The sequence below is a fragment of the Cydia splendana genome, chromosome 24, assembly GCF_910591565.1.
Source record: "Cydia splendana chromosome 24, ilCydSple1.2, whole genome shotgun sequence".
NCBI lineage: Eukaryota > Metazoa > Arthropoda > Insecta > Lepidoptera > Tortricidae > Cydia > Cydia splendana.
Genome location: NC_085983.1, coordinates 7,693,754 through 7,718,877, shown reverse-complemented (window position 1 = coordinate 7,718,877; position 25,124 = coordinate 7,693,754). Strand labels below are relative to the sequence as shown.

At 43.6% G+C, this 25,124-nt stretch overlaps 2 protein-coding genes across 3 annotated transcripts in view; both read right to left on the bottom strand.

Annotated features, from left to right (window-relative positions):
* Window positions 1–2,463, bottom strand: LOC134802409 (uncharacterized). The gene is made up of 2 exons (XM_063775065.1): window positions 2,355–2,463; window positions 1–1,079 (listed from the first exon to the last, which is right to left on the bottom strand). Exons 1-2 carry the CDS (start codon window positions 2,398–2,400, stop codon window positions 22–24), a joined length of 1,104 nt encoding a protein of 367 aa, XP_063631135.1. The 5' UTR covers window positions 2,401–2,463; the 3' UTR covers window positions 1–21.
* A 2,260-nt stretch (window positions 2,464–4,723) lies between these two features.
* The window catches only part of LOC134802307 (uncharacterized), a 153,451-nt gene continuing 133,050 nt past the window's right edge, over window positions 4,724–25,124 (bottom strand). For both annotated transcript variants that reach the window (XM_063774889.1, XM_063774890.1), the window contains 9 exons: window positions 15,573–15,705; window positions 13,222–13,330; window positions 11,846–11,931; window positions 11,476–11,597; window positions 10,831–10,905; window positions 9,300–9,421; window positions 7,251–7,371; window positions 6,085–6,106; window positions 4,724–5,287 (listed from right to left, as the gene is read on the bottom strand). In XM_063774889.1, coding sequence (XP_063630959.1) covers window positions 5,262–5,287; window positions 6,085–6,106; window positions 7,251–7,371; window positions 9,300–9,421; window positions 10,831–10,905; window positions 11,476–11,597; window positions 11,846–11,931; window positions 13,222–13,330; window positions 15,573–15,705 — 816 coding nt within the window. In that variant the 3' untranslated portion in view covers window positions 4,724–5,261. The remainder of the gene's footprint in view (window positions 5,288–6,084; window positions 6,107–7,250; window positions 7,372–9,299; window positions 9,422–10,830; window positions 10,906–11,475; window positions 11,598–11,845; window positions 11,932–13,221; window positions 13,331–15,572; window positions 15,706–25,124) is intronic.

The following is a 25,124-nucleotide window of genomic DNA, read 5'->3' as shown; positions in this document are numbered from 1 at the left end:
GGTATTTATTTCGTTTATCCCTTAATGCCAATAACGATACTTCTTGCTTGAGTCATACGCGTTAATCCCAGCTTTCCAGTAAGTGTCTAAATGGTGAATCATATCATCGTCCCACTTGAAACGCTTTGGTAAAAAGTATGGCAGTCTATCATGTCTCCTAGCACGTTTAAATCCTCGGCCTGCCCTGAAATCAGGTTTTTGTAATCTAGTACCTTGTAAATACATATACTCAGTGTCTGGATGTTTTATAGATGATTCTCGTTCTGTATTTTCATTTGCGCTTTCATCAGAGTTTTCCGTATGTTGATTATTTTCAACGGTAGCGTCTGTATCTGCATCAGAATTTGAATCCTGAAATGTATTTGGTTTATCATCAGATTGATAATGTTTTTCATAAGATTCATTTGGTTTTTCATAAGATTCATTTGGTTTTTCATCAGATTCATTTGATCTATCGTCAGATTCATCTGAATATGCTTCTCTCGATTGGTCTTCAGATTCTGAACTTTTTTTACTTACTTTTTTATGTTTATTATCAACGATCTTAAAGCGAGACATTTGCCTTTCAAGTGGTGTCTCGTTTTCACTTGCACTTGATCTATATCTCGATCTTTCTACAACCATGTGTTGCTTGTAGTTATTATAGTCTTTTTCTTTATTATTTCGCGCCTTTTTAGATTTTTTCACTGCGTTCCGTCTGGACTTGTGTCTTTTGCATGCTTTCGAAGGTTTACCGAAACCAAAATTACAATCGCTACGTTTCTCGTAGTACGCATTATGCGTATTTTGGTTAATAAAGTTATTTAGCTTATGTAGAAATTCTTGCACTTCTATACCATTACGCAAATTGCGTTTGGACCATCGTTTTTTATTGCCTTTTCCGTTCTTATTTAGTTTTGTTATTAGTGCCTTTATTGCATTTTGTTTTCCTATGTTTTTCAGTTTTCCTTTCGTTAGAAGATTATTCAACCAATTGGTAATAGCCGAGTGTGAGTTTAGTGTTTTTTTAAGATTAATATCTGGACTATTTTTATAGGAATCTTTTACGACATTCCGGCATTCAACGGTTATAATATAACCTGCAAAATAAAAAACGTTTCTGCATTAAGTGTAAGGTCAACCGGATGAAATGCGTCACTCGGGATAAACGCGTCTATTAAATAAAATATCATCTTAACGGAACATTTAAGAACTACCAACCAACCGTTGCAACCGTTTATGTTCGAAGTATGGTCACCTAACTTTGTAGACGGCTAGAGTTTGTGCGGAAAGAGAAGAGTCGTGGAATGTATGGGGCCCAATACATTACACGACTCTTCTCTTTCCGAACAGACTCTATAACAGCTTTATAATATGTTGCGTTTCGAAAGCCCCCTCCAGACTATGTGCGTGAATCGCGGGCGAAGCCGCGAACGCGACTGTGAAGTCGATTTCGCTGTCTGCGAAAATCGACGCCACACTCGCGTTCGCGGCTTCGCGCCGCGATTCGCGCACGAGTGTGGAGGGGGCTGAAGATATGTATCTTCAATAGACGCATTTACCCAAAGTGACACATTTACCCCGGATGACTAAGTATAGATAGATAGAATACACTTCATCTATAAGATACAGCTTAAAAAAACAATCGATTAAAGATACACGCAGACAACAGGCGGTCAGGCAGGTATAAATACTAATCTTTAATTTTTTTAACGCCAAATATCCTTAAAGTCATGATAATTGTGCAAAATTATCAACGCAAATGATTTTTGGATATTTCAAAAACAGGTATTTCCTATGGGGATTCTACGTAAGAACTCGCCATTTTATTTTTACTAAAAAAACCCCTTGACGAAAGTGGACGACCGCCCGAAACAGGTTTTCCATACAAACGTACCTAGTTCTTTTTTTCCTCTCTGGATATTAACATTATTGTAAATATTTTGGCACAATTTGATGTATATGAACCACAGCTATGCCCTTTCGTTTGATATTTTTCGAATTTTTAATTATTATAGAAGTTAGGAGCATTTAAACTTTTGTATATTAGAATTTGTAATTCGCTCCTAATTCTTATAATAAGTAATCAAATAATCGAAGAAAGTTAAACAAAGGGATATAGCTATGGTTAATATACATCAAATGATCTAGAAATATTTTACATGGGGCATTATCTATGAAAAGGGACCTTATTGTCGATGGCGCTTACGCCGCACAGCGTCGCGCGGCATTGTATATACAGCGGAGCATCGTTAATAATGGCGTAAGCGCCATCGACAATAACATCACACATAATGTCAATATCCATAGAGGAAAATGGGGACTACGTTTGTATGGAGAAGCGTTCGTCCCCTTTCCCCTTAAGTGGCACTTACCAGCGAGTACACATATCAAAACGATATGTGTCTTTAAGCTTGGCATCGTAGTGAAAGAAATAACTCATGTTTACCTGTCACGGTAGCTGCACAAATTCATTGCCTTTCAATTGCCATGACCAACATAATATCATCATACGAAGAGAGTATTAGGTACCTATGTTTGTAAGTGTATAAATAAATTATCACATATTGTGGGTTGGGTTTCTGGATTTCTCTCACTTAGAACTAGTATTTTTACATCACTAACCGTCTGTTAAAATATTAGAAGCTATAGGTACTCCGTTTTGTTAGTATTAGAAAAAGGGTTAACAATCTTGACGTGTCCTTTACCTAATTGAAAACAGTTCATTTTACTACCTATCAATTTTAGGTTTAAGGTGAGTTTTCTTGAAAATTACGTGTAAAATAAGTATCAAAATAATAAAATACCCTACTGCAACGTACCTACCGTGAAATTGTTTAGAAATGGTACAATTACATTATGGCACAATAAAAACTTTAGTTATAAGTAAAAATACTTACGTTAATAAAACATAATTTTACTGGTAATTAAAGTTGAAACGCAGACCGCAGTAATATGCATTCGGGTAATTTCGAGTTACTTCCGAATGTCGGATAATTCTGAAAAGTCCCAAACTGGTATTATAATAATATGTACATCAAGAGTCAATTCTGGAATTATATAACAATTTCAAGTAACCCAATGTAACGTATCATTAACTACAATTACCTACTTACTAATAGGTATTTTTTCTCAGGAAATAGATTTAATGGGCAATTAATAAAAAAAGGTTATTTAGTAAAATATAAACTTTATTCCATAATTATTGTTAGTAGGTATACAATGAATTGCACTGTAGGTACATACTTGTACATATACAACGCATTTAGGGGCTCCATTTTTCTTGCATAATTTAAAAAAAACCTAATCAAAAAGCTTTCCCTCTTCTTCCAAATATGAGGCAGCAATATGTACTTATTAAAAACAAAAATATTTTCTAACGCTATGTACACTCTGTTTTTATATTCCAGAATGTAAAAAGTCAAACTTTAGTGTCTGGGGTACAAAAATATAATTTAGTTGTGTACAAACATAAATAAATAAATAACCGAAGAAAATCAAATAGAAAATCTAGTCCTTAATAAGCATGGAGCGCCTCTTATTTCGTTCTAAAACACGTCAATTTCACAAAGATCTGTGACTTTTTGTTGACATATTCTCATAAAACAATACAGGTTATATATTTTATTATGCTGCTAAGTTGTAGTGCCTTATTATTCGGGTGTCGTCATTAACATATCATTAATATTTCAAAAAAATCGCTATACAGCAATAATTTAAGTTTACAATCCAACTTCATGTTTTTACCCGTATTATTGGCTAAAATTACGGTTAAACGGCAACGAAAGATTCTAAAAGTATGCCACAGCGCCAATGACTTTTTTTTAAAGAACCTAATATTATTAGGGATGTTGACTGTAAGGTGTCTTCAGGTAATTCCAAATGCTTCAGACTGGCGGGATATTCCGAAAATGGACTATAATTATGGAATTATAAGTGATTCTCGGAATTATCGGAATACACCTTAGTTCATGCCATACATGAAATAGCACAAGAAAACTATTACAAAATCAGTAATTTTTGAGGATAATTACTATTGAATAAATCGAAATAATAGTATCTAGGTAATTTGAAATAGGTAGAGACGTCACTGCTTAATTTCTTTTTTATTTCAAATTCCCCATAGAGAAAGAATAAGTGGATTTGGCTTTTGGTCAACATTCCTATTGGAACCAGCTGAGACAACATTTCTTATTATAAAAATAATATTTTTCCCTTTTTTTAAACAATTATTTAACTAATCACAATTTTGTATCTTAATACAAATAAGTAATATATTTTTAATGAAACTATTTGAGCGCGAATACATGTTTTTGACCTCGATGTTATTCTGTTTTTACATAGGTACCTACATAAGTACCTATATATAAGTAAAATAAGTATATTCAATATGGGATCGATATACACCGTTTATTGAAGTGTTTGGTGTCCACGGATGGAAAATCATTTTTGTAACAAATTATAAACTTGAAATTAAAAAAAAAGTATGATCTTGAAGTATACTGTTAAGCCTATTATATCTACGAGGTCATGTCTCGTTTTGTTTATAAGTATTCGTACAGTTATTATTATTTTTTATTGCATTTATGTATTTGTTATTTGCATTTGCGAGCCTCGAAGAAAGAGAATTCATGTCCAAAGACAAACCCTATTTTTTTGTAGTTAATAGAATCACAATTTTGTAGTTAATAGAATTTAGCGGACCCTGGCGCTAGGCCGGGAAAACGCTAGGTCGAAGAATAGAATCACAATTTTGTAGTTAATAGAATTTAGCGGACCCTGGCGCTAGGCCGGGAAAACGCTAGGTCGAAGAATAGAATCACAATTCAGTATCTATAAAGTAAAATAACGATGTTCTTTTTTTAGTATAATAGAATCCACAGAAGTAAGCATTCGATTCTAAATCAGGCATTTTTTTGCGGCAAATAATTCAAATAAATAATAAGCTATAATCACGGTACAGTTAAAGAAATTAATTTCTGAGCCATATCGTACCTTGTCACTGTGACCAATATGTAAATCGCTGGAGACATACTATTGTCACTGTGACGGACAAAATGAGTAGGAAATATATTCTTTGACTGTATTTGAAATAATTTCATTAAATATTAAGTTATTATATTATACGCTTAAAGTGCCCGATATAACCTCTCCTCTTAACTTTTTACAGAGTTTTTTCTAAAGATAAAAAAGTATAAGGTTGGAAATTTTGCTATTTGTAGTATTGCTATAATTATAATTATTATAAATAAGTATTATGAAATCTACAGAATATTTTCTAGCTACGGCAGCCGACTGGTAGATGCATCTGGAATAGATTTAAATAAATATTACACACAATCTTATAAAAACCGGCCAAGTGCGAGTCGGACTCGCGCACGAAGGGTTCCGTACCATTACGCAATAAACGGCAAAAAAATCACGTTTGTTCTATGGGAGCCCTACTTAAATATTTATTTTATTCTGTTTTTAGTATTTGTTGTTATAGCGGCAACAGAAATACATCATCTGTGAAAATTTCAATTGTCTAGCTATCACGGTTCTTGAGATACAGCCTGGTGACAGACAGACGGACGGACAGACGGACAGATGAGTCTTAGTAATAGGGTCCCGTTTTTACCCTTTTGGTACGGTACCCTAAAAACAGACATATAATAAACTAGAGTACTGACTCTATAGTGTATTTCTTTAGGTATAACATATTTTACACCATGCATAAAATAAAGCACGACAAGAGAGTAATTAATAGAGAAACGGAGATAGTAGTTATTTTTAGACACAATTTCTATTTTAAAACCCGCATAAAACTATAAAGAGTAGGTAATTTGATCGTGACGTCACATGCTAATGTTTCATATAAATTCCATAGTAGCAAATCGTTTTGAGAGTTCGAAAAAAAGAACTGATGTGACTAGTAGTCAAATACCCTATTTAACAAAATGTAAACAAAACACAGCAAGGTATTTTATGGTGCAAAAATATTCTACAAGTCAATTAATTTAAATCGATGTGTCAAAACTTAGGTAATTTCAAGTATACATTATACGCGGTGGAGTCGCATTTGAATACTTATTATAATAAATCATAATTGTTATTAGTTCTTACCTGTTGTCACGATCCTTTCACCCTGAAAACAAATATATTTATTAGTCAGCAATCTCTCAGTTAAGTAGTTAACTGAAAATAAAATCTATTATAAGAATAAAATCGAAGAACATCCAAAGGTAAGAAAATAATTGTAGTATTGCTCAACTAAATTTTTCAAAGCGATTTTTTAAATATGAGGAAGTGAAGGAAAATATCGTGAGGAAACCGGGCGAATCCAAATAAACCTAGTTTCCCATCTGTCAGATACTTAACAGTGAGGTATTTTTAAGCAATTTTAAGCTTTAAGCAGTATACTCTGTATCTTTAGGCAAAGACATATGTAACTTCGTATAAGACGAATAAAGTCTAAGGAAAAAACGTGCCTCGGAATTCAAGTAAAAGTCATTCTCGAATAGATGCCGCATACACCTTTAGCCTATCCTCGGCTAGATGGCGTGACGACACCGTTTCATATTTAACAATTTTAACACATAGATATCAGTGAATGAACATGGATCAAAATGATATAAAAATAATAAAATCATTTATCCATATATATACATTTTTTGATAACTTTATACGTTTTCATTTTGAGTTTTAGTCGTGTGTCGATAGATGGCAGTAAATTTACAGTGACTACGAAATTTACAATGACAGGACCCCTCTATACTATCTATTCTTTTTGCTTTAGGTATTTAAATAAAAGTAAACAAAATCTACCCTCAAATGGCTCCTTTAGCCAGCACCTAAGGATATTACGTATAACCAAATCTTAATTGTATATGTAATGTACATACTCACACCGGCAACTATAGTGGTCCTCTGAACAGTCATGCCCTGCTGCGGGACGGTCACATCAGGCTGGACCCCCATGGAGTCGTAGATCTCGCGCAGTATGTGTATACAGGTTGTATGTGTAATGTACTCACGCCGGCAACTATAGTGGTCCTCTGAACAGTCATGCTCTGTTGCGGGCGGTCACATCAGGCTGGACCCCCATGGAGTCGTAGATCTCACGCAGTATGTGTATACAGGGTGTATGTGTAATGTACTCACACCGGCAACTATAGTGGTCCTCTGAACAGTCATGCTCTGCTGCGGGACGGTCACATCAGGCTAGACCCCCAAGGAGTCGTAGATCTCACGCAGTATGTGTATACAGGGTGTATGTGTAATGTACTCACACCGGCAACTATAGTGGTCCTCTGAACAGTCATGCTCTGCTGCGGGACGGTCACATCAGGCTGCACCCCCATGGAGTCGTAGATCTCACGTAATATGAGAAGCATCACATCTTCTGATTCCCTACGCAGTGAGAATATGTTTTTGAGGTGAAAACTTCTTTAGGGGCGCTGTGCACTTTTTGTAATGGGGAAAAAATTTTAAACTCGCGACAGGTCACGTGACCGACAAATTCGTAAGACGGACATGTGACCTGATCGAAAAACTGTTACAATGTCATTGAGTTTTCACTTCTGCCGGCACTCCCGTAGTGCAACCCGTTGTTTATTTTAATAGGATATTTGACTGTATTTTAAATAAATTATTTTACACCATGCATGAAAGCACCAGAAGATTAATAGAGAAACGTGGACAGCAGTCATTTTTAGACACAATTTATATTTTTAAACCCGTATAAAACCAAAAAGAGTAGGTAATTTGATCGTGACGTCACATGCTAGTGTTTCATATAAATTCCATAGTAGCAAAATCGTTTTGACAGTTCGAATAAAGAAACTGATTTGACTAGTAGTCAGATACCCTATTATTTTTAAAGGCAGGGTAAATTAATATGTGATAGGCATTCAACCGTACCAGTCTTAGGCAACTTTTTACTAGAAATGTAAACATTACTACCTAAAATTCTATTTCTTTGATTTTGTTGTCTGTCTGTACCAAGAGCGCTGGTGGCTTAGCGGTAAGAGCGTGCGACTTTCAATCCGGAGGTTGCGGGTTCAAACCCCGGCTCGTACCAATGAGTTTTAGGAACTTATGTACGAAATATCATTTGATATTTACCAGTCGCTTTTCGGTGAAGGAAAACATCGTGAGGAAACCGGACTAATCCCAATAAGGCCTAGTTCCCCCTCTGGGTTGGAAGGTCAGGTGGTAGACGATGTTTTCCTTCGCCGAAAAGCAACTGGTAAATATCAAATGATATTTCGTACATAAGTTTCGAGAAACTCATTGGTACGACCAAAGGTTTGAACCTGCGAACTCCAGATTGAAAGTCGCACGCTCTTACCGCTAGGCCACCAACGCTTTCACAAACATTACTTGTCAATAGGGAATATTAGGGAAAGCTCTGCGTAGGTAGCACTACTAGCACATACAGTAAACAAACCTCATTGACATCATCAATGACACATCATGCGTCACTAGGTCCATCACATGGCCTTACGTGAAACACGACAATCGAAAGTTCGGTTTCTGCCTCTCTATCACTCTGGCATATTCGAGCGATAAAGAGGCAGATAACTAAATTTTGATATTCGCGTTTCGCGGTAGGCCCTTGTTAACAAGCGGCCTTGATGCATCAATGTAATATTTTATTGTCTGTGAAAACTTGTCAAAAAACAGTTTAAGGCACAGTATGTATAAGTTACTCTATGAGTTTACTAGAGGCGCACTGCACTGCACTCTGGCGGCAGAACATTGCAGTTTGTCTTTTTCTTTTTAATATTTTTTAATTTGGTGTATATTTTATAATTCAGTGTTGTTTTTTTCTATATGTTATTAGTATGTTTTTTTTTCTCCTTTTTCTTTTGTTGTTGTTCAGTATGTATAAATTTTAGTGTCTCTCTCTCTTTCTTTATGTCTGTTTTGTGTGTCGCTGGCGTATGTGTTGTCGTCTCATAGTTTTAAGTCAGGTCCCCACTGAAAACCAGCGCCACGGATTGCCGCGGCATTATGCTGAGTGGGGTCCTATTTTAGCGTCCAAATGTTTTTTTATGTCAGTATGTCTTTGTTTTCTAGATGTAATATGTTGTGGCGTTAAATAAATGTATTTTCTTTCTTTCTTTTTCAGTAATATCCCCTATTGAATTGATTAAATATGAACTGACCAACATCCTGCATACATCTGCGAAGGACTTCAAGGGTGTATGTGAAGTCCCCAATCCGCATTGGGCTAGCGTGGGGACTATAGCCCAAGCCCTCTCGCGCATGAAAGGAGGCCTGTGCCCAGCAGTGGGACGTATATAGGCTGAAATGATGATGAATGATGAACTGACCAATAGCAGACGTGGCTGGACATCGCGAAGATGTACTCGTTGATCATCTCAAAAGGTGCTTCTTGTAGGACATAATCCACTCGGCGTCCGTTGTTGAGCCTTCCCAGCATCTCGCCCGGGGTCTGAGACAACAGATTATATGTGACGTTATCTATGAAAACGGACCCTATTGCCGATGGCGCTTACGCCATTATTAAATACAATGCCGCGCGACGGTGTGTTTACTTACGGACGGACTTATGTGTTTGTAAGAAAGGGATAAAACATAATTTAACCAAATCAGGCCCGTAAAGTTTTATGAAACGAACGGGAGAAGATGACGTCCGTGGCGGTTCCTGGGTCAAATCCACAGGTTTGCTTTGGATAAGATGTGTATTGTGTAACGTGTGCTGTGATTTTATTGTATTTCTGTATTTCATTGAAAGCCCTCGTCATCCTATTGAAGGTCCTGATTGAGTAACTAGCCGCCCTAAACTAAAAATGAATTCTATTCACCTATAAACAGAGTTCATTTTAGTATAAGGTTTCAATAACTGGCCAGCCTTCAATAACTAGCCGCCTTATACTAAAATGAATTCTGTTTATAGGTGAATAGAATCCATTTTTAGTTTAGGGCGGCCAGTTACTAAAACCGGCCGGTTACTGGCGAATTACTCTACTTATTATTTAAAAACGTCAAATTTGAAAAACCGGACAAGTGCGAGTCGGACTCGCCCACCGAGGGTTCCGTACTTTTTAGTATTTGTTGTTATAGCGGCAACAGAAATACATCATCTGTGAAAATTTCAACTTACTAACTATCACGGTTCGTAAGATACAGCCTGGTGACAGACGGACGGACGGACAGCAGAGTCTTAGTAATAGGGTCCCGTTTTTACACGGAACCCTAAAAACAGAGTAATACTTAATGTACAATTACAGTAAGTACAATACAATATGTTTACATGGTAGCTAATTTGTAGTTCATTTTTTTATGGGCCTTTAAAAGATCTCAACTATGGACGTTCCGCCAATGGTTAGTATATAATTAACTTCTGAGGCAGAAACCGCAATACAACACTCCGCGATTACGTCGCGTCACTACAAGTACATGCGGCCCACACCAATGTTGGTGTCTAGCAGAAGTGGTTGCCGCGCACCACTACGGAACGGACGCCTGCTCGCGCTTGCGCCACCTATAGTTCGTTTTTTTTAGCATTAGAAAGAACTTGAAAGAAGGTAAGCAATCTTGACATATCTTTTAATTGAAAAACGCTTTTTAAAAATCAGTAACTATTACTTATGAAAGCAGAAGGATATAAATGATCGTATTAGATTCATAATTGTTACATATTTGCCGTGACTTATTTTTAAAACGTGTTTTTCAATTAAAATACACATCAAGTTTGTTTACCTTATTTCTAATGCTAAAAAAAACGAACTATAGCGGTCATATCTGTCGTAACAGACGCGTTTTGTTAGAGAGTCAACCTTCTGTACCTAGTACTATTATTTATTCTGTGAAAATACTAAATACATAATATAATTATACCACATCAGGCTGGACGGGTTCATCCTTCGTACTCTCTTCCTCTAGCTGCTCTTTTTCTATCTCCTCTTCCACGACCTGAAAAAGAATCTATGATTTAGTGCCTTGTTATAAATATTTTCTAAAAAAAAATATATTAAAGATGTTGCATTATGAATATTATAGTTCAATAAATCTAAAGAGAATTTAGACTAGAGGAATATAGTCAGAGTAAATTATGTAGTCAGTACATTTACTGCCATCTTTCGACACAAATGATTAACACTTTTAGAACGCCATTTGACTTTGATCCTTATTTTTTCATTGATATGTGTTAAATTTGTTTAATGTCGAAAAGATGGCACCATACCTTTGGTATAGGGCATTATATGATTTCCGTAGTACTGCATAGCCCACCCTGTTGCATAGGCCCCGTGCATGAACTATAGGGGGCAGCATAGGAGCGGTCAGATTTTTGGCACGAGGCGTAAATGTATCGTTAATGCTTCCGATGTAGCCCACAAGATGGCAGAACCTACTATGCACAAGAAAACGCACCGACGAGAACGGTAGCACTTGCTTTGGCAATGTACATGTGTTTCCGATTCAGGCCACAAGATGGCAGACCAACGCGCACGGTCCCTATAGCAAAGGGCCAAAGAAACATACCTTCTCGAGCTGGTGGTCCGGTGGGGCGGCTGAGGGCCACATGGAGGACCACGTGCTCTTGATCGACTCCACCAGTTTCTGCTTCAAGTCTGCCCCCACTCGGGCCATGGTATCTTTCAACTCTGGAAAGCAAACCAAAACATAAATCACTCTATTGATAGGTGAAATCCGCATGAAAATCTGTTCAGTAGTTTTTGAGTTTATCGCGAACATACATACACACAAACAGACAGACGCGGCGCGGGGGATTTTGTTTTATAAGGTGTAGTGATGTCAAGCACTTTCACAGTAATTATTATATTTGGTCAAAAATTCAAAGGAAATTGATACCAGACCAATGAAAACATTTAAAAAAATTATGATTTCTTACCTAAATGCATTCGTTTTCTTCCCTTGTGGTGCGGTATTAGCGAAGGCTTTACATCTTGGAGCGCGGGGTTCACCAAAGGCTCGAGCCTAAAAACAAAAAACAAAATAAACATTTTATTTTAATACTATTTTAATGGACTATGGACTTCGAGCAACACCGGCTTCCGATACATCGGAAGGGAGGGGCCCAAGCGATATCTCACCGTACAAATCTTTCTGCCATTTTTCGCGGGGGGAAAGGTGCACACAGTCGCACTTCTCACACACTTACATACAAAATCCAATCTGTAATGACGACACAAATACATAGAAAATGACACACGTCAAAGACAAATCTTGCAAACCTCGATCTCTTTTTGTGTACGGACGAGTGACAAGTGTCACAACACGCACACTAACACATTTTTCTTGAAGTATGTTATTGTATTCTGAGAGATGAGAAGTCGGATTTGTCGCTCGACCGATCCGCAATTTGTACTGAGCGAGCAAAATCGATAAATCCAACAATTACATGAGACTAAAATATAATAATTGTGTTTGAATGTAATTAAACGTATGATAATTTAAAAAAAATATTACATGTGAAATGTAACACTTTCTTTTTGTAAATTTGATGTCCCCGACCTCTTTTTATAACAAAAAACCGAGCAAACAGGCATTTTTGTGCAGCAGTGTTCACGCGCGCGTCTGGACTCGGTCTAGTGAAAAATCCAAGTGCAACTAGTTTTATTACCCGCGCTAGATTAGATTGACGCGCTAATCTTGTACCTCGGCAGAGGGGAAATAGTGCGAATGCCGCCTCCCTTCCGTGTTGCTCGAAGACTATGGACTACACAGACGTGGCTCTAAAGGAGGGGTTATGATTTTAGCACTCTATGATATTTATATCGTGTGTTCCAATTAGAAAATCATTCGAGTCTGCTCTTAGGCGTTCTCTACACACTGATTATTTGTATAATTAATTTCCGTAATGGCTAAAATTGCTCTCGATACGTTAATTTTTAATTAAGGACAATAGGTACAGGTAAGTGTGGCTGGGCGTCATATTTTGGGCCTGTTTACACATTCATTAGTTTTTATTGCTAGTTCATATATTTACCATTAAACGTAAGTAGCAAATGTATAAGCTTCTAATAAACACTAATCAATGTGTAAACAGGCCCCAATGTGAACGCCAGCTACACTTCCCCATATGCCACTTATCCGTTTGGACCTAAATATTTTTTCTTGAAAAAAAAGTCGTAATATTTTTCAAACGCGAAGAGTAGGTTCGGTGTCATCTCCATATAATTTATAACCTATAAACGCCAAATCTAGCAAAATTGTATTGAAATGACAGCTGTCATCCTACCCAACGAGTTTGAAATATATAATTACCTGTACGCTATGGGGTCGTAGGGGTGAAAGATATTGAAGAAGTTGCGGCACGTGGGCAGGTAGAAATCGCTGCCTAGCATGTCCACACCACGGATGCACTCGAATATGGCTGCAATAAGCAAATAGTAAAGATTTGGAACGAATTTCAGCATAAAACTTAACATACTTTCATATAGTAAGAGCGTTACAATTTGGTGCCGTGACCAGGATACATATTTTAATTCTTTTTAGGGTTCCGTACCCAAAGGGTAAAACGGGACCCTATTACTAAGACTTCGCTGTCCGTCCGTCCGTCCGTCCGTCCGTCCGTCCGTCCGTCCGTCCGTCCGTCCGTCCGTCTGTCTGTCACCAGGCTGTATCTTACGAACCGTGATAGCTAGGCAGTTGAAATTTTCTGTTGCCGCTATAACAACAAATACTAAAAACAGAATAAAATAAAGATTTAAATGGGGCTCCCATACAACAAACGTGATTTTTGACCAAAGTTAAGCAACGTCGGGCGTAGTCAGTACTTGGATGGATGGGTGATGGGTGATGGGTGGGCATTTTTTTCCGTTTTTTTTGCATTATGGTACGGAACCCTTGGTGCGCGAGTCCGACTCGCACTTGCCCGGTTTTTTTGTAGTGGATGTTGCTGACTTTGCTTCTATATGACTAAAATGAAAGTGGGTGAAAAAAAGGCTCAAGCTCACCATTGTGCTACAGATGGGTACAAGATAGGTTGGTAGGTAGGTAAATATTAGGTAGGTAGATTGATACATAGTATTGTGGTCTGTAGTGGGTTTGGAGTGGAATTCTACTAGGATTGAATAGAGTCAAAAATTATTTGTTCAGACAGTAAAACGATATATACTTACACTGACAAAATAGAAAACCACAGACAAAACAAAATAGTCGCCAGCTCATGGCATAAGGTTTAGAACCTGTTTGGTTTATATATTTTAACCCCCTTATTCATAAAACTTTACGGGCCTTATTTACACTATGTTTTATCCCTTTCTTACAAATACATAAGTCAAAATGACAGATAAGGACAAACGATTATTAGCTAATTGAGGTTTGTAGCGCGTTTATGAATAGCGGGTAACAGTCTGCGTAGCTGACACTATAGTTACAAGGCATCAAAATGATATATTTCCGTCAAGGAGTACCATTGAATCCTGAATGAAGCGATGGATTCTACAATAGAATCCCGAACGTAGTGAGGGATTCAAGTGTTAACGCCCAAGACGAAATAATTTTGATACCGTGTGACACATACTGCTTTTATGTTTCAAATTTGATCCCCCTAGCAGGGAGGAAAAGTGCCACTTTGATCCCTCCTAGCGGGGAAGAAAAAACCCTTTTCCGAATAAGTGATGCGAAACAATGATTTCCTTACAATGGAATGAAAGCCGTGCGGTATGCAGAGAGTAAGGGTAACTCATCAATAGGGCTTCCGAAGGCATATGTATAGAGCGAATTCGGTCTTTACGTATATTTTGAACCTGTTCCGAGCCTTACTGATGTATGGGGCGACTCACCAATAGGGCTCCCCAGGGCGTACAGCGCCAAAGGCTCGAAGCATAGAGTGGGATACTGCATTGTGGGATTGTTGGCTGCCGTTCCCCTGCAGTTCGTCTTCTCGCTCCAAGCCTTGCTGTATCGAGGGAGCGACTCACCGATAGGGCTCCCCAGGGCGTACAGCGCCAAAGGCTCGAAGCCTAGAGTGGGGTACTGCATTGTGGGATTATTGGCTGCCGTTCCCCTGCAGTTCGTCTTCTCACTCCAAGCCTTGCTGTACCGAGGGAGTAACTCACCGATAGGGCTCCCCAAGGCGTACAGCGCCAAAGGCTCGAAGCATAGAGTGGGGTACTGCATTGTGGGATTGTTGGCTGCCGTTCCCCTGCAGTTCGTCTTCTCGCTCCAAGCCTTGCTGTACCGAGGGAGCGACTCACCGATAGGGCTCCCCAGGGCGTACAGCGCCAAAGGCTCGAAGCATAGAGTGGGGTACTGCATTGTGGGATTGTTGGCTGCCGTTCCCCTGCAGTTCGTCTTCTCGCTCCAAGCCTTGCTGTACCGAGGGAGCGACTCACCGATAGGGCTCCCCAGGGCGTACAGCGCCAAAGGCTCGAAGCATAGAGTGGGGTACTGCATTGTGGGATTGTTGGCTGCCGTTCCCCTGCAGTTCGTCTTCTCGCTCCAAGCCTTGCTGTACCGAGGGAGCGACTCACCGATAGGGCTCCCCAGGGCGTACAGCGCCAAAGGCTCGAAGCATAGAGTGGGGTACTGCATTGTGGGATTGTTGGCTGCCGTTCCCCTGCAGTTCGTCTTCTCGCTCCAAGCCTTGCTGTACCGAGGGAGCGACTCACCGATAGGGCTCCCCAGGGCGTACAGCGCCAAAGGCTCGAAGCATAGAGTGGGGTACTGCATTGTGGGATTGTTGGCTGCCGTTCCGCTGATGTATGTCTTCTCGTTGCGAGGCTTTACGGGGTTCCGTGGTATCTGGAACAACAATACGTTTTAGGAGAAAATTGTATACCATAATTATGGTTTTGTACAGGAAGATGTCTGTATTCTTTACAGATGTAGTGCATTATTTTTTTTCTTCGTATTTTCATGGAAACGTTCATATTTGTCATGCTAGTTCAGTCAGTCAGTAATTTTGTACCGGGACTGACTGAAATAGCAAGACACGTTCGTAAGTTTCCGTGAAAATACGATGGAAAACATATTAGGCCGCTCGTCCACGGCGACTTTTTTAGTCGCTAGTTTCCCCTCTAGGTTGGAAGGTCAGACGGCAGTTGCTTTTGTAAAAACTAGTGCCTACGTCGATTTTTTGGATTAGTTGTCAAGCAGACCCCAGGCTGCCCAAGAGCCGTGGCAGAATTTATTTATTTATATATTTAAACCTTTGGGAAACAAACAGGCAAAAACAACACATATAGTAAATCAGATAACACATTCACAAGCCACACAGTTTCCACTAATGAATAATACCAGTTATGTTACTCAGAAACTAACATTAATACAATTTGAACTTATGAATGCCGGGATAACACGGGGAAGATGATGACATACCGGTTGGTTACACAGTAGGTCATACAGTATGACACTGCCTAGAGAATGTCCGCCGAGGGAGACGCGCCCCTTGAAGTCCGGGTTGCGAGACATGAACAGTGTAGATACGGTTCAGCTCGCCGCATACCGTGTCTAGGATCATCTTACATGAGCCGTGGCAGAATGACGGGATAACGCGAGGAAGATGACATACCGGTTGGTTACACAGTAGATCATACAGTATGACGCTGCCTAGAGAATGTCCGCCGAGGGAGACGCGCCCCTTGAAGTCCGGGTTGCGAGACATGAACAGTGTAGATACAGTTCAGCTCGCCGCATACCGTGTCTAGGATCATCTTACATGAGCCGTGGCAGAATGACGGGATAACGCGAGGAAGATGACATACCGGTTGGTTACACAGTAGATCATACAGTATGACGCTGCCTAGAGAATGTCCGCCGAGGGAGACGCGCCCCTTGAAGTCCGGGTTGCGAGACATGAACAGTGTAGATACAGTTCAGCTCGCCGCATACCGTGTCTAGGATCATCTTACATGAGCCGTGGCAGAATGACGGGATAACGCGAGGAAGATGACATACCGGTTGGTTACACAGTAGATCATACAGTATGACGCTGCCTAGAGAATGTCCGCCGAGGGAGACGCGCCCCTTGAAGTCCGGGTTGCGAGACATGAACAGAGTGTAGATACGGTTCAGCTCGCCGCATACCGTGTCTAGGATCATCTTACATGAGCCGTGGCAGAATGACGGGATAACGCGAGGAAGATGACATACCGGTTGGTTACACAGTAGATCATACAGTATGACGCTGCCTAGAGAATGTCCGCCGAGGGAGACGCGCCCCTTGAAGTCCGGGTTGCGAGACATGAACAGTGTAGATACAGTTCAGCTCGCCGCATACCGTGTCTAGGATCATCTTACATGAGCCGTGGCAGAATGACGGGATAACGCGAGGAAGATGACATACCGGTTGGTTACACAGTAGATCATACAGTATGACGCTGCCTAGAGAATGTCCGCCGAGGGAGACGCGCCCCTTGAAGTCCGGGTTGCGAGACATGAACAGTGTAGATACGGTTCAGCTCGCCGCATACCGTGTCTAGGATCATCTTACATGAGCCGTGGCAGAATGACGGGATAACGCGAGGAAGATGACATACCGGTTGGTTACACAGTAGATCATACAGTATGACGCTGCCTAGAGAATGTCCGCCGAGGGAGACGCGCCCCTTGAAGTCCGGGTTGCGAGACATGAACAGTGTAGATACAGTTCAGCTCGCCGCATACCGTGTCTAGGATCATCTTACATGAGCCGTGGCAGAATGACGGGATAACGCGAGGAAGATGACATACCGGTTGGTTACACAGTAGATCATACAGTATGACGCTGCCTAGAGAATGTCCGCCGAGGGAGACACGCCCCTTGAAGTCCGGGTTGCGAGACATGAACAGTGTAGATACGGTTCAGCTCGCCGCATACCGTGTCTAGGATCATCTTACATGAGCCGTGGCAGAATGACGGGATAACGCGAGGAAGATGACATACCGGTTGGTTACACAGTAGATCATACAGTATGACGCTGCCTAGAGAATGTCCGCCGAGGGAGACGCGCCCCTTGAAGTCCGGGTTGCGAGACATGAACAGTGTAGATACAGTTCAGCTCGCCGCATACCGTGTCTAGGATCATCTTACATGAGCCGTGGCAGAATGACGGGATAACGCGAGGAAGATGACATACCGGTTGGTTACACAGTAGATCATACAGTATGACGCTGCCTAGAGAATGTCCGCCGAGGGAGACACGCCCCTTGAAGTCCGGGTTGCGAGACATGAACAGTGTAGATACGGTTCAGCTCGCCGCATACCGTGTCTAGGATCATCTTACATGAGCCGTGGCAGAATGACGGGATAACGCGAGGAAGATGACATACCGGTTGGTTACACAGTAGATCATACAGTATGACGCTGCCTAGAGAATGTCCGCCGAGGGAGACGCGCCCCTTGAAGTCCGGGTTGCGAGACATGAACAGTGTAGATACAGTTCAGCTCGCCGCATACCGTGTCTAGGATCATCTTACATGAGCCGTGGCAGAATGCCGGGATAACGCGAGGAAGATGACATACCGGTTGGTTACACAGTAGATCATACAGTATGACGCTGCCTAGAGAATGTCCGCCGAGGGAGACGCGCCCCTTGAAGTCCGGGTTGCGAGACATGAACAGAGTGTAGATACGGTTCAGCTCGCCGCATACCGTGTCTAGGATCATCTTACATGAGCCGTGGCAGAATGCCGGGATAACGCGAGGAAGATGACATACCGGTTGGTTACACAGTAGATCATACAGTATGACGCTGCCTAGAGAATGTCCGCCGAGGGAGACGCGCCCCTTGAAGTCCGGGTTGCGAGACATGAACAGTGTAGATACAGTTCAGCTCGCCGCATACCGTGTCTAGGATCATCTTACATGAGCCGTGGCAGAATGACGGGATAACGCGAGGAAGATGACATACCGGTTGGTTACACAGTAGATCATACAGTATGACGCTGCCTAGAGAATGTCCGCCGAGGGAGACGCGCCCCTTGAAGTCCGGGTTGCGAGACATGAACAGAGTGTAGATACGGTTCAGCTCGCCGCATACCGTGTCTAGGATCATCTTACATGAGCCGTGGCAGAATGCCGGGATAACGCGAGGAAGATGACATACCGGTTGGTTACACAGTAGATCATACAGTATGACGCTGCCTAGAGAATGTCCGCCGAGGGAGACGCGCCCCTTGAAGTCCGGGTTGCGAGACATGAACAGAGTGTAGATACGGTTCAGCTCGCCGCATACCGTGTCTAGGATCATCTTACATGAGCCGTGGCAGAATGACGGGATAACGCGAGGAAGATGACATACCGGTTGGTTACACAGTAGATCATACAGTATGACGCTGCCTAGAGAATGTCCGCCGAGGGAGACGCGCCCCTTGAAGTCCGGGTTGCGAGACATGAACAGTGTAGATACAGTTCAGCTCGCCGCATACCGTGTCTAGGATCATCTTACATGAGCCGTGGCAGAATGACGGGATAACGCGAGGAAGATGACATACCGGTTGGTTACACAGTAGATCATACAGTATGACGCTGCCTAGAGAATGTCCGCCGAGGGAGACGCGCCCCTTGAAGTCCGGGTTGCGAGACATGAACAGAGTGTAGATACGGTTTAGCTCGCCGCATACCGTGTCTAGGATCATCTTACATGAGCCGTGGCAGAATGACGGGATAACGCGAGGAAGATGACATACCGGTTGGTTACATAGTAGATCATACAGTATGACACTGCCTAGAGAATGTCCGCCGAGGGAGACGCGCCCCTTGAAGTCCGGGTTGCGAGACTTGAACAGTGTAGATACGGTTCAGCTCGCCGCATACCGTGTCTAGGATCATCTTACATGAGCCGTGGCAGAATGACGGGATAACGCGAGGAAGATGACATACCGGTTGGTTACACAGTAGATCATACAGTATGACACTGCCTAGAGAATGTCCGCCGAGGGAGACGCGCCCCTTGAAGTCCGGGTTGCGAGACATGAACAGTGTAGATACGGTTCAGCTCGCCGCATACCGTGTCTAGGATCATCTTACATGAGCCGTGGCAGAATGACGGGATAACGCGAGGAAGATGACATACCGGTTGGTTACATAGTAGATCATACAGTATGACACTGCCTAGAGAATGTCCGCCGAGGGAGACGCGCCCCTTGAAGTCCGGGTTGCGAGACATGAACAGTGTAGATACGGTTCAGCTCGCCGCATACCGTGTCTAGGATCATCTTACATGAGCCGTGGCAGAATGACGGGATAACGCGAGGAAGATGACATACCGGTTGGTTACACAGTAGATCATACAGTATGACGCTGCCTAGAGAATGTCCGCCGAGGGAGACGCGCCCCTTGAAGTCCGGGTTGCGAGACATGAACAGAGTGTAGATACGGTTCAGCTCGCCGCATACCGTGTCTAGGATCATCTTACATGAGCCGTGGCAGAATGACGGGATAACGCGAGGAAGATGACATACCGGTTGGTTACACAGTAGATCATACAGTATGACGCTGCCTAGAGAATGTCCGCCGAGGGAGACGCGCCCCTTGAAGTCCGGGTTGCGAGACATGAACAGTGTAGATACGGTTCAGCTCGCCGCATACCGTGTCTAGGATCATCTTACATGAGCCGTGGCAGAATGACGGGATAACGCGAGGAAGATGACATACCGGTTGGTTACATAGTAGATCATACAGTATGACACTGCCTAGAGAATGTCCGCCGAGGGAGACGCGCCCCTTGAAGTCCGGGTTGCGAGACATGAACAGTGTAGATACGGTTCAGCTCGCCGCATACCGTGTCTAGGATCATCTTACATGAGCCGTGGCAGAATGACGGGATAACGCGAGGAAGATGACATACCGGTTGGTTACACAGTAGATCATACAGTATGACGCTGCCTAGAGAATGTCCGCCGAGGGAGACGCGCCCCTTGAAGTCCGGGTTGCGAGACATGAACAGTGTAGATACGGTTCAGCTCGCCGCATACCGTGTCTAGGATCATCTTACATGAGCCGTGGCAGAATGACGGGATAACGCGAGGAAGATGACATACCGGTTGGTTACACAGTAGATCATACAGTATGACGCTGCCTAGAGAATGTCCGCCGAGGGAGACGCGCCCCTTGAAGTCCGGGTTGCGAGACATGAACAGAGTGTAGATACGGTTCAGCTCGCCGCATACCGTGTCTAGGATCATCTTACATGAGCCGTGGCAGAATGACGGGATAACGCGAGGAAGATGACATACCGGTTGGTTACACAGTAGGTCATACAGTATGACACTGCCTAGAGAATGTCCGCCGAGGGAGACGCGCCCCTTGAAGTCCGGGTTGCGAGACATGAACAGTGTGTAGATACGGTTCAGCTCGCCGCATACCGTGTCTAGGATCATCTTACATGAGCCGTGGCAGAATGACGGGATAACGCGAGGAAGATGACATACCGGTTGGTTACACAGTAGATCATACAGTATGACGCTGCCTAGAGAATGTCCGCCGAGGGAGACGCGCCCCTTGAAGTCCGGGTTGCGAGACATGAACAGAGTGTAGATACGGTTCAGCTCGCCGCATACCGTGTCTAGGATCATCTTACATGAGCCGTGGCAGAATGACGGGATAACGCGAGGAAGATGACATACCGGTTGGTTACACAGTAGATCATACAGTATGACGCTGCCTAGAGAATGTCCGCCGAGGGAGACGCGCCCCTTGAAGTCCGGGTTGCGAGACATGAACAGTGTAGATACAGTTCAGCTCGCCGCATACCGTGTCTAGGATCATCTTACATGAGCCGTGGCAGAATGACGGGATAACGCGAGGAAGATGACATACCGGTTGGTTACACAGTAGATCATACAGTATGACGCTGCCTAGAGAATGTCCGCCGAGGGAGACGCGCCCCTTGAAGTCCGGGTTGCGAGACATGAACAGAGTGTAGATACGGTTCAGCTCGCCGCATACCGTGTCTAGGATCATCTTACATGAGCCGTGGCAGAATGACGGGATAACGCGAGGAAGATGACATACCGGTTGGTTACACAGTAGATCATACAGTATGACGCTGCCTAGAGAATGTCCGCCGAGGGAGACGCGCCCCTTGAAGTCCGGGTTGCGAGACATGAACAGTGTAGATACAGTTCAGCTCGCCGCATACCGTGTCTAGGATCATCTTACATGAGCCGTGGCAGAATGACGGGATAACGCGAGGAAGATGACATACCGGTTGGTTACACAGTAGATCATACAGTATGACGCTGCCTAGAGAATGTCCGCCGAGGGAGACGCGCCCCTTGAAGTCCGGGTTGCGAGACATGAACAGAGTGTAGATACGGTTCAGCTCGCCGCATACCGTGTCTAGGATCATCTTACATGAGCCGTGGCAGAATGACGGGATAACGCGAGGAAGATGACATACCGGTTGGTTACACAGTAGATCATACAGTATGACGCTGCCTAGAGAATGTCCGCCGAGGGAGACGCGCCCCTTGAAGTCTGGGTTGCGAGACATGAACAGTGTAGATACGGTTCAGCTCGCCGCATACCGTGTCTAGGATCATCTTACATGAGCCGTGGCAGAATGACGGGATAACGCGAGGAAGATGACATACCGGTTGGTTACATAGTAGATCATACAGTATGACACTGCCTAGAGAATGTCCGCCGAGGGAGACGCGCCCCTTGAAGTCCGGGTTGCGAGACATGAACAGTGTAGATACGGTTCAGCTCGCCGCATACCGTGTCTAGGATCATCTTACATGAGCCGTGGCAGAATGACGGGATAACGCGAGGAAGATGACATACCGGTTGGTTACACAGTAGATCATACAGTATGACGCTGCCTAGAGAATGTCCGCCGAGGGAGACGCGCCCCTTGAAGTCCGGGTTGCGAGACATGAACAGTGTAGATACGGTTCAGCTCGCCGCATACCGTGTCTAGGATCATCTTACATGAGCCGTGGCAGAATGACGGGATAACGCGAGGAAGATGACATACCGGTTGGTTACATAGTAGATCATACAGTATGACACTGCCTAGAGAATGTCCGCCGAGGGAGACGCGCCCCTTGAAGTCCGGGTTGCGAGACATGAACAGTGTAGATACGGTTCAGCTCGCCGCATACCGTGTCTAGGATCATCTTACATGAGCCGTGGCAGAATGACGGGATAACGCGAGGAAGATGACATACCGGTTGGTTACACAGTAGATCATACAGTATGACGCTGCCTAGAGAATGTCCGCCGAGGGAGACGCGCCCCTTGAAGTCCGGGTTGCGAGACATGAACAGTGTAGATACAGTTCAGCTCGCCGCATACCGTGTCTAGGATCATCTTACATGAGCCGTGGCAGAATGACGGGATAACGCGAGGAAGATGACATACCGGTTGGTTACACAGTAGATCATACAGTATGACGCTGCCTAGAGAATGTCCGCCGAGGGAGACGCGCCCCTTGAAGTCCGGGTTGCGAGACATGAACAGTGTAGATACGGTTCAGCTCGCCGCATACCGTGTCTAGGATCATCTTACATGAGCCGTGGCAGAATGACGGGATAACGCGAGGAAGATGACATACCGGTTGGTTACATAGTAGATCATACAGTATGACACTGCCTAGAGAATGTCCGCCGAGGGAGACGCGCCCCTTGAAGTCCGGGTTGCGAGACATGAACAGTGTAGATACGGTTCAGCTCGCCGCATACCGTGTCTAGGATCATCTTACATGAGCCGTGGCAGAATGACGGGATAACGCGAGGAAGATGACATACCGGTTGGTTACACAGTAGATCATACAGTAAGACGCTGCCTAGAGAATGTCCGCCGAGGGAGACGCGCCCCTTGAAGTCCGGGTTGCGAGACATGAACAGTGTAGATACGGTTCAGCTCGCCGCATACCGTGTCTAGGATCATCTTACATGAGCCGTGGCAGAATGACGGGATAACGGGAGGAAGATGACATACCGGTTGGTTACACAGTAGATCATACAGTAAGACGCTGCCTAGAGAATGTCCGCCGAGGGAGACGCGCCCCTTGAAGTCCGGGTTGCGAGACATGAACAGAGTGTAGATACGGTTCAGCTCGCCGCATACCGTGTCTAGGATCATCTTACATGAGCCGTGGCAGAATGACGGGATAACGCGAGGAAGATGACATACCGGTTGGTTACACAGTAGATCATACAGTATGACGCTGCCTAGAGAATGTCCGCCGAGGGAGACGCGCCCCTTGAAGTCCGGGTTGCGAGACATGAACAGTGTAGATACGGTTCAGCTCGCCGCATACCGTGTCTAGGATCATCTTACATGAGCCGTGGCAGAATGACGGGATAACGCGAGGAAGATGACATACCGGTTGGTTACACAGTAGATCATACAGTATGACGCTGCCTAGAGAATGTCCGCCGAGAGAGACGCGCCCCTTGAAGTCCGGGTTGCGAGACATGAACAGAGTGTAGATACGGTTCAGCTCGCCGCATACCGTGTCTAGGATCATCTTACATGAGCCGTGGCAGAATGACGGGATAACGCGAGGAAGATGACATACCGGTTGGTTACACAGTAGATCATACAGTATGACGCTGCCTAGAGAATGTCCGCCGAGGGAGACGCGCCCCTTGAAGTCCGGGTTGCGAGACATGAACAGTGTAGATACGGTTCAGCTCGCCGCATACCGTGTCTAGGATCATCTTACATGAGCCGTGGCAGAATGACGGGATAACGCGAGGAAGATGACATACCGGTTGGTTACACAGTAGATCATACAGTATGACACTGCCTAGAGAATGTCCGCCGAGGGAGACGCGCCCCTTGAAGTCCGGGTTGCGAGACATGAACAGTGTAGATACGGTTCAGCTCGCCGCATACCGTGTCTAGGATCATCTTACATGAGCCGTGGCAGAATGACGGGATAACGCGAGGAAGATGACATACCGGTTGGTTACACAGTAGATCATACAGTATGACGCTGCCTAGAGAATGTCCGCCGAGGGAGACGCGCCCCTTGAAGTCCGGGTTGCGAGACATGAACAGTGTAGATACGGTTCAACTCGCCGCATACCGTGTCTAGGATCATCTTACATGAGCCGTGGCAGAATGACGGGATAACGCGAGGAAGATGACATACCGGTTGGTTACACAGTAGATCATACAGTATGACGCTGCCTAGAGAATGTCCGCCGAGGGAGACGCGCCCCTTGAAGTCCGGGTTGCGAGACATGAACAGTGTAGATACGGTTCAACTCGCCGCATACCGTGT

Coding starts and splice junctions, on each gene's coding strand:
- LOC134802409 (XM_063775065.1), bottom strand. CDS start 2,400: ATGCCAAGCTTAAAGACACATATCGTTTTGATATGTGTACTCGCTG. Junction 1,080..2,354: donor TTTGATATGTGTACTCGCTG/GTAAGTGCCACT, acceptor TTTATTTTGCAG/GTTATATTATAACCGTTGAA.